Raw genomic sequence first — 10,154 nt, forward strand, 5'->3', positions numbered from 1 at the left:
TCTATTATCATGTCACTGGATATTGCTCTATTATAATATCACCGTGGATGACGTTATTATAATGTCACTGTGGATGGATGTATTATATTGTCACTGGATATTGCTCTATTATAATATCACCGTGGATGACGTTATTATAATGTCACTGTGGATGGATGTATTATATTGTCACTGGATATTGCTCTATTATAATATCACCGTGGATGACGTTATTATAATGTCACTGTGGATGGATGTATTATATTGTCACTGGATATTGCTCTATTATAATGTCACTGTGGATGTCCAAAGCATTGGGGTCAAAAGCAGAGGTGGGACCCGCATTATATCCTGTAAATACGGCATAAAGGTACAGAAGGGAACATAAATGTCCAGCTGAGTTAATAAACAATTTATAGAGGGGTCATAGAGTCTAAAGTGTTCCAGCAGAGTTGACCCTTTAAAACATAACTTTTACTAAATTATTCTAATATAATTACACCACCTTAGTGATTCACAAGTGATAAAATTGTGAAACAAATAATATAGAGCGATAAAAAATGTTTACACGGGATAGCCAACCAATGATATGGCTATAGAGGTTTGGTGTACACAGGGCAGTATTCGGGGGAGTGCTTAAATGTCTAGCCAGTCCCTGCACTCACCCTGAATAAATCCTCAGCCCAGGGACGTCCCCTGATGGTGGAGACTCCCTGTCCTCGTTCCTGGACTGACTGCCCTACGTATACCCTCCTCTCAATCAGCAATACCTGAGTGCCCCGTATAAACAACAGATATTTACTGTGTCACAGTTAATTGATACCTTTATAGACAACAGCCCATATGGATAGAAAACTGAAACAGATATATAGGTGCAGAGGAAAGGATAAATCCTACAACACCATTACGGGAAGCCCAAAAGAAATGTTGTGATGGCAATACGTTCCCAGGCTATTTCTCATCAATACCCCGACGCGTTTCCCCTACTACTAGGTTCATCAGGGGGTCAGGAGACAGTGATGGGTAAACCGTTACATAAAGAGATAATTTAGATATACTTATGATACATATGGAGGACATAGGACCAGACACGCAGATGCTGATATGTGTATGGGACCAAGCGGGCCATTGGATATATCCCACTTAGAGTCCTGGACAATCAAATTGGTCAGAAGCCCATTTAGATAAGGGAAGGTACTGTATCCAAAAGGATTTATCTGGCGTTCCGGTAGCCTCCAGATGGTCCATGGTTGGCTATCCCGTGTAAACATTTTTTATCGCTCTATATTATTTGTTTTACAATTTTTTCACTGGTGAATCACTAAGGTGGTGTAATTTTATTAGAATAATTTAGTAAAAGTTATGTTTTAAAGGGTCAACTCTGCTGGAACACTACAGAAGGGAACACCCTGTACCCCTGTAATATTCATGTGTACCCCGAATACACACAGAGCCTCAATAGTCCCATTCTCTGTCCATGGTGCTGACAGGATAACGCCTCCGGTGACGCAGGGGGTCCATGATTTTGGCCTCTTCTATGGTGTTGCTCGTCTCTCATGTCCTTCTGCCATTGTCTCTGGTGGCTGACCTTCTTCATTGCTGAAGGATCCTGATCATAGTTAAAAGTTAAATAAAGTACAAAAATCGTTTTGCCTTTCATCCTCAAAGCCCTACTTCCTTCAGTTCTCTTGCTTTGAAAGCAGCTGGGATAGGGAACCCCAAATATCTGTGATGGGGACCAAATATAGACCCTCACAAAAGCTAAGCAGATGACGTCTAATAATATGAATCAATTATTATCCATGTTTGCTACTTAGTTGCTGTCCATTTTCAGCTATCTGGAGTCGGTGGTAATCTGAAATCTATCTCCTGCACAATGGGATATTCCGACTGTTGTCCAGCATCTCCCCCATGCTTTACACTGCAGCTCTACTTACTCTGATTGGCTTCTGTGTATAAGCAGAAGCTCTGCAGGAAGTCAGTGCAGGGAGGGAGAATTCAATGACAGAATGGCTCTATCTTAACCAAAACACCAGGAAGGAGCAGATGATTATCAGGTAATGTCAGGGTTAAGTGGCCATTATAGCCTCCTGGCACCTTCCAATCTCACTGTGCCCAGTCCAGTTACTTGATAATGCAACCCGCATACCGGGATCGTATTCTGCTGAGCGTTCACTCCATATACCCATGTGCAGTGCCAGTCCTGTCTGTCTTAGGGTCAATGAAGCATGCACACAGGGCACAGCTGTCCAGCGAGGGACTGGAGATTTCCCAATGTGCCTCTCCCGATGGTGGAAGCACTGACTGTGCGAGAAGAAAGGGAGATGGCTGACATGTAGGTAATCATCTATGAAGAGGGCAGAGAATGGAGGATGGACACAGAGGGGGAACATCCACATTCATTTGTAGTTGTTTAATATCTGACAGTAGTAACCACCATCATCACACATGTGACCTGTCACTCATAAAAAGAGAAATCTATGGTTATGTCTATCAATCACCGGTGCAGCTGGGCTTCAGAGCTGCACTCACTATTCTGCTGGTGCAGTCACTGTGTACATACATTACTATATCCTGTACTGATCCTGAGTTATATCCTGTATTATACTCCAGAGCTGCACTCACTATTCTGCTGGTGCAGTCACTGTGTACATACATTACTATATCCTGTACTGATCCTGAGTTACATCCTGTATTATACTCCAGAGCTGCACTCACTATTTTGCTGGTGGAGTCACTGTGTGCATACATTACTTATCCTGTACTGATCCCGAGTTACATCCTGTTCTAAACTCCAGAACTGCACTCACTATTCTGCTGGTAGTCACTGTGTACATACATTACTTATCCTGTACTGATTCTGAGTTACATCCTGTATTATACTCCAGAGCTGCACTCACTATTCTGCTGGTGCAGTCACTGTGTACATACATTACTTATCCTGTACTGATCCTGAGTTACATCATGTATTATACTCCAGAGCTGTACTCACTATTCTGCTGGTGCAGTCACTGTGTACATACATTACTTATCCTGTACTGATCCTGAGTTACATCCTGTATTATACTCCAGAGCTGCACTCACTATTCTGCTGGTAGTCACTGTGTACATACATTACTTATCCTGTACTGATCCTGAGTTACATCCTGTATTATACTCCAGAGCTGCACTCACTATTCTGCTGGTGCAGTCACTGTGTACATACATTACATTACTTATCCTGTACTGATCCTGAGTTACATCCTGTATTATACTCCAGAGCTGCACTCACTATTCTGCTAGTGCAGTCACCGTGTACATATATTACTTATCCTGTACTGATCCTGAGTTACATTCTGTATTATACTCCAGAGCTGCACTCACTATTCTGCTGGTGAAATCACTGTGTACATACATTGCTTATCCTGTACTGATTCTGAGTTACATCCTGTATTATACTCCAGAGCTGCACTCACTATTCTGCTAGTGCAGTCACCGTGTACATACATTACTTATCCTGTACTGATCCTGAGTTACATCCTGTATTATATACTCCAGAGCTGCACTCACTATTCTGCTAGTGCAGTCACCGTGTACATACATTACTTATCCTGTACTGATCCTGAGTTACATCCTGTATTATATACTCCAGAGCTGCACTCACTATTCTGCTGGTGAAGTCACTGTGTACATTACATTACTTATCCTGTACTGATCCTGAGTTACATCCTGTATTATACTCCAGAGCTGCACTCACTATTCTGCTGGTGGAGTCACTGTGTACATACATTACTTATCCTGTACTGATCCTGAGTTACATCCTGTATTATACTCCAGAGCAGCACTCACTATTCTGCTGGTGCAGTCACTGTGTACATACATTACATTACTTATCCTGTACTGATCCTGAGTTACATCCTGTATTATACTCCAGAGCTGCACTCACTATTCTGCTGGTGGAGTCACTGTGTACATACATTACTTATCCTGTACTGATCCTGAGTTACATCCTGTATTATACTCCAGAGCAGCACTCACTATTCTGCTGGTGGAGTCACTGTGTACATACATTACTTATCCTGTACTTATCCTGAGTTTTATATTCTGTATTATACTCCAGAGCTGCACTCACTATTCTGCTGGTGCAATCACTGTGTACATACATTATATTACTTATCCTGTACTGATCCTGAGTTACATCTTGTATTATACTCCAGAGCTGCACTCACTATTCTGCTGGTGCAATCACTGTGTACATACATTATATTACTTATCCTGTACTGATCCTGAGTTGACATTACTATCTCGGCTCAGTGGTTGTGTCCTTTCCGGGGGTCTTTCAGTTACAGCTCCCCCCCTGTAGCTGTCACAGTAGATCCGGCTAGTGGCAGCTGAAGGATGGCACTGAGCACGTGTGACCACCTCAGTAGAGCGGTGAGACTATGGAGCTCTCTGCCTGAGGAGGTGGTGATGGGGAGTTCACTATAAGAGGGGCCTGGATGTATTTCTGGAGCGTAATAATATTACAGGCTATAGCTACTAGAGAGGGGTCGCTGATCCAGGGAGTTATTCTGATGTCTGATTGGAGTCGGGAAGGAATTTTTTTCCCATTAAGTGAGGAATTGGCTTCTACCTCACAGTTTTTTTTGCCTTCCTCTGGATCAACGTGCAGGATGACAGGCCGAACTGGACGGACAGATGTCTTTTTTCGGCCTTATATACTATGTTACTATGCACATTAAACACCAGGATGCTGTAATGACATCTGTACACATAGTGCGCTGTGAGAGCAGAGTATACAGATGGCAGAGCTGTGTACTCATCACCGGTAGGTCAGTATATACCAGGGATCAGCCACCTTCGGCACTGCAGCTGTTGTGAAACTACAATTCCCAGCATGCTCCATTTATTTCTGTGAGAGTTCAGCAGAGGAAGTATGCATGCTGGGAGTTGTAGTTTCACAACAGCTGGAGTGCCGGAGGTTGCCTACCCCTGGTATATACAGTTATCACTTCTATGGAGCCCTAGACGAAATGCTGAGAACAGCTCCATATTATATTATCCAATGCAACATGGCACAGGTACAGTGAGGGCACGTATGGCGCCATCTAGGTGCAGAAATACACATTACCTCTACAGCATATTCTTTAGCAGTTATATCAGTCCTATATGTGTACACCACTTTAAAGGAGAACCCAGGCATTACCAGTATTACTCCACCCAATCCTAAAAGACACCTTCCCTGATCCATGGATCTAAATGTCAGAAATTACTGAATAAATAGAATAGTTAGAAATATTTGGGTATGAGTGAGGGGGTGAACAACCCTGTCTTTGCTTCTGGGTGGGGTGGAAGGAGAATCAGTCTGACACTTGTGTGCAGAGTATCTGGGGGAAGATCAGACAACAGCTACCTCTAGTGGTCACTGCAGGAACTGGCGCGGAGACTTCCTGTCTTCTTGCTTGCAACAGGTTGCATCTGGCAGTTCGCAGGGAGCTGACCCTGTGCCCAGGAGCAGAGTGTGGATCACCTGCACAGAACCCAAGGCCACTGCGACATCCCGTATCGATACCTCCTCTGCAACAACATATTGTTGGGACCCACACAAGGTTAGCAGATAAAAGGGGCTTTGCACAGGGGTTTGCTAATATTTAGCCAATTGAAGCTGAGGAGATAAGGATTTGGTCCTTTTGCAAGAGCTAATAGGAATCCACATGCTATGACTGGGCATTATGTAATGCCAGGCTGATCTACTGACCCTAGGACAACCCACTATTGCCCAGCATCACCCCTCACCCACCAGCCTACCCTCAACCCTTCTAAATCCTGCCTGAGAAGCTGGGCTGTCACTTGTATTTCAGAAGCCATCTGCATGGAGGAGAGGAGCAGACTCATGAGTGCACGTCATGCTGAGACTTGTAGTGCTACAGCAGCTGGTGCAGACTGGAAGAAGGGGGAGGGAGGGGGTCTAGTCAGCTCAGTGCCCATGATAAAGGCTGCTAGTAAGGGTTAATGCAATGTAAAGGCAGACCTAGATGTGGTGGTGCACAAACCCAGAGCATTCCTCCATGCTGGGACTTGTAGTACCACAGCAGCAGGAGCCGCGGTTGCAAGACTGGAAGGAGTGTGTGTGTGGGGGGGGGTGTGTGTGTGTGTGTGGGGGGGGGTGTTAGGGGGAGGGGTGTTAGTCAGCTCAGTGCCCATGAATAAAGGCTGCTGGAAGGGTTACTGCAATGTAAAGGCAGACCTAGATGTGGTGGTGCACTAAACCCAGAGCATTCCTCCATGCTGGGACTTGTAGTACCACAGCAGCTGGAGCAGGTTGCAAGACTGGAAGAAGGGGGGGAGGGAGTGATGAGTCAGCTCAGTGCCCATGAATAAATGCTGCTGGAAGGGTTAATGCAATGTAAAGGCAGACCTAGATGTGGTGGTGCACAAACCCAGAGCATTCCTCCATGCTGGGACTTGTAGTACCACAGCAGCTAGAGCAGGCTGCAAGACTGGAAGGAAGGGGGGGGGGGGGTTGTTAGCTCAGTGGCCATGATAAAGGCTGCTGGAAGGGTTAATGCAATGTAAAGGCAGACCTAGATGTGGTGGTGCACAAACCCAGAGCATTCCTCCATGCTGGGACTTGTAGTACCACAGCAGCTGGAGCAGGTTGGAAGGAGGGGGGGGGGGGTTGAGTTAGCTCAGTGCCCATGATAAAGGCTGCTGGAAGGGTTAATGCAATGTAAAGGCAGACCTAGATGTGGTGGTGCACAAACCCAGAGCATTCCTCCATGCTGGGACTTGTAGTACCACAGCAGCTAGAGCAGGTTGCAAGACTGGAAGGAAGGGGGGGGGGGTTGTTAGCTCAGTGGCCATGATAAAGGCTGCTGGAAGGGTTAATGCAATGTAAAGGCAGACCTAGATGTGGTGGTGCACAAACCCAGAGCATTCCTTCATGCTGGGACTTGTAGTACCACAGCAGCTAGAGCAGGTTGCAAGACTGGAAGGAAGGGGGGGGGGGGTTTGTTAGCTCAGTGGCCATGATAAAGGCTGCTGGAAGGGTTAATGCAATGTAAAGGCAGACCTAAATGTGGTGGTGCACAAACCCAGAGCATTCCTCCATGCTGGGACTTGTAGTACGACAGCAGCTGGAGCAGGTTGGAAGGAGGGGGGGGGGGGGGGTGAGTCAGCTCAGTGCCCATGATAAATGCTGCTGGAAGGGTTAATGCAATGTAAAGGCAGACCTAGATGTGGTGGTGCACAAACCCAGAGCATTCTTCCATGCTGGGACTTGTAGTACCACAGCAGCTGGAGCAGGTTGGAAGGAGGGGGGGGGGGGTGAGTCAGCTCAGTGCCCATGATAAATGCTGCTGGAAGGGTTAATGCAATGTAAAGGCAGACCTAGATGTGGTGGTGCACAAACCCAGAGCATTCCTCCATGCTGGGACTTGTAGTACCCTAGCAGCTAGAGCAGGTTGCAAGACTGGAAGGAAGGGGGGGGGGGGTTGTTAGCTCAGTGGCCATGATAAAGGCTGCTGGAAGGGTTAATGCAATGTAAAGGCAGACCTAGATGTGGTGGTGCACTAAACCCAGCGCATTCCTCCATGCTGGGACTTGTAGTACCCTAGCAGCTGGTGCAGGTTGCAAGACTGACTGCAAGAAGGGGGGGGGGGTCTAGTCAGCTCACTGATCTTGATAAATGCTGCTGGGAGGATTGGGGTGGTGCTCCATCCCAAAGCGGTTTAACCCTTGAGTTGCTGAAGGATGTCTTACAGATGCTATTGGTTTTTGCGCACAGAAAAAAAAAAAAGTTACAGTGGGGGTCAGTCACTGGAAAGAGACTGAGTTGCCGGGTGTGGGTTGGGATGGGGCAGATGGGGTGCAAGCTGTGCAAGTGGGGGTTTGGATGGGTGCAGAATGCCCCTGGTGCCCAGCCTGTCCAGGGAGAGTCCCCCCTCTGGTGGCATCCTCTGCGCCTGCTTTGTAGGTCATTAGTGGAGGGTAGGTAATCCCCAGGCTCAAGTACACAGAGGCGGTTCTGTCCGGAGGTGGAGTCATCTTTTTCATTTAAATCTGTGGCTATAAAATGGGGAAAAAAGAGAAGAGGGATCTCAGAAGAGCCTGGAGCCCCTGAGGTGGTGGTGCCCTGGAGCATCCACAGGGGGGGTGTCACCATGCTGCACTGCCCTGGAGCCCAGCACACCTGCAAACTTCTCAAACAGGTGGCTGCCTGCTGCCTGCTGCTGCCTCGCTTCCTGCTCACAGCCCTCATGCTGTGGCTTCTGGATTTCCAGTGCATCAGAAGGAGGGTCCTGCTCCGTGTGAAGGAGGAGAACCCTGAGAGAGATGACCCCCCTCTGTGCGTCTCTGACTCCAACCGCATGTGCACTCTGGAGTCCCTCAAGGCTGTGTGGCATGGCCAAAAACTAGACTACTTCAAGTCAGCCTACCTGGGCTGCTCTGCCCCCAACACAGAGGTGGTGATGCTGGAGGGGCAGAGGCTTTGCAGGATCCTGGACTTCTCCCACAGGCAGAGACCCCTGATTGTCAATTTTGGCAGTTGCACCTGACCCCCTTTCATGGCTCGCCTGCAGGCTTATCACAGGCTGGCCACCCAGCACATTGACATTGCAGATTTTTTGCTGGTCTACATAGAGGAAGCCCATCCTTCAGACGGCTGGGTGAGCACAGATGCCTCCTACCAGATCCCAAAGCATCAGAGCCTCCAGGACAGGCTGAGGGCTGCCCAGCTGATGCTCCAGGGGGCTCCAGGCTGCAGGGTGGTGGTCGATGCCATGTCCAATGCTTCCAATGCAGCCTACGGTGCCTACTTCGAGAGACTCTACATCATCCTGGATGGCAAGGTGGTCTACCAGGGGGGCAGAGGACCAGAGGGCTACAAGATCTCTGAAGTGAGGAACTGGCTGGACCAATACCACAAGCACATGCTCAACAAGGGCACCCTGGTCATCCAGATTTAAAGGGGGCACCACCAAGTATTTTATTTTCTCCATTTCCAGTACAAATCCAAGGCAGTATTATCCCAGAGGAGAGGACATGCGTTTAACCCCATGGATGCCAAAGGGGTGGGGTGGGTAAACCAAGACCACCCAGGTGGAATTGGAAGCTGCAAAAATAAGCTACAAGGAGGAGGAGGAGGATGTATGTTATTTTTCTATTGTATGTGTGACTGTGCAGCTGCGGGAGGGGGGACTACAAGTCCCAGCCATGCCTGGCTTTCTGGGACTTGTAGTTCCTCCATGCAGCTTTGAAACCACCCGCCCCTTCCTCCCCCCAGTGTGGTTGCTTTGCTGTCACAGGGTTGGATCTGGTCGGTGTTTAGAAGTGAAGATCGGTTTTTAAATGGTTTCCCCGACCAGAAAATCGCGTCTGATGTTAGTAAATGCCGGCGAGGGGTTCAGCCCGAGTGGAAACAGTAACAAAAGACTATGATATTTGTTTATTTATGTGACTCTTTTTTGTAACTTTTTTTATATAAATATTTTTTTTTACGATTTCAAAACAAACAACTGAGATGATACAAATAAAGTTTAAAGAGACCGAAGGAGGCTGGTGATTTGTGTGCTGCGATTGGCGGAGGTGTCCAGCAGGGGGCGCGCCCAGTGACAGCTGACACGTGAGGCTCTGCCACTGCAGGTGGGGCCACTGCTGAGGTGCACACATACAGGGGGGGATCTGTGATGTCATCTGAGGACAGCGCTGCGCGTCCATCAGGGTCAGCGCCAATTTTATACCTGAGGCTAAAACCGTATAATATTTCATGCAATGTCGTGGAAGCGATTAGTGAGATCCTGGTTGCATTCCATGCCTGAAAAGGTTAATTGGCTTGACTGGGGTTAGAATCAGGCATCCTCGAACTACAACTCCCACCATGCTCTGCTGTAGGCTGATACCTGTGGGCTCTCTGGGCATGCTGGGAGTTTTAGTTTTGCAACAGCTGGACGGCCGCAGTTTGAGGATGCCTGGAACCATTAGATCAGGGCTGGCCAACCTGTGGCTCTCCAGCTGTTGTAAAACTACAACTCCCACCATGCTTTGCTGTAGGCTGATACCTGTAGGCAGTCTGGGCATGCTGGGAGTTGTAGTTTTGCAACAGCTGTAGAGCCTCAGGTTGGCCATCCCTGCATTAGATTGTTTCATTGAAAGGGGATCGTGCGGGAATAAAAAACGATAAACAAAACATGGTT

The 10,154-nt window shown here is 47.6% G+C and overlaps 1 protein-coding gene across 1 annotated transcript; it reads left to right on the top strand.

Moving 5' to 3' along the window:
* The first annotated feature begins 8,039 nt into the window (after positions 1-8,039).
* DIO3 (iodothyronine deiodinase 3) lies at positions 8,040-9,511 on the top strand. The gene has a single exon (XM_044271969.1). The coding sequence runs from the start codon at positions 8,121-8,123 to the stop codon at positions 8,925-8,927; it is 807 nt and encodes a 268-aa protein (XP_044127904.1). The 5' UTR covers positions 8,040-8,120; the 3' UTR covers positions 8,928-9,511.
* Positions 9,512-10,154: the final 643 nt, after the last annotated feature.

This window comes from Bufo gargarizans, chromosome 11, assembly GCF_014858855.1.
Source record: "Bufo gargarizans isolate SCDJY-AF-19 chromosome 11, ASM1485885v1, whole genome shotgun sequence".
Lineage (NCBI taxonomy): Eukaryota > Metazoa > Chordata > Amphibia > Anura > Bufonidae > Bufo > Bufo gargarizans.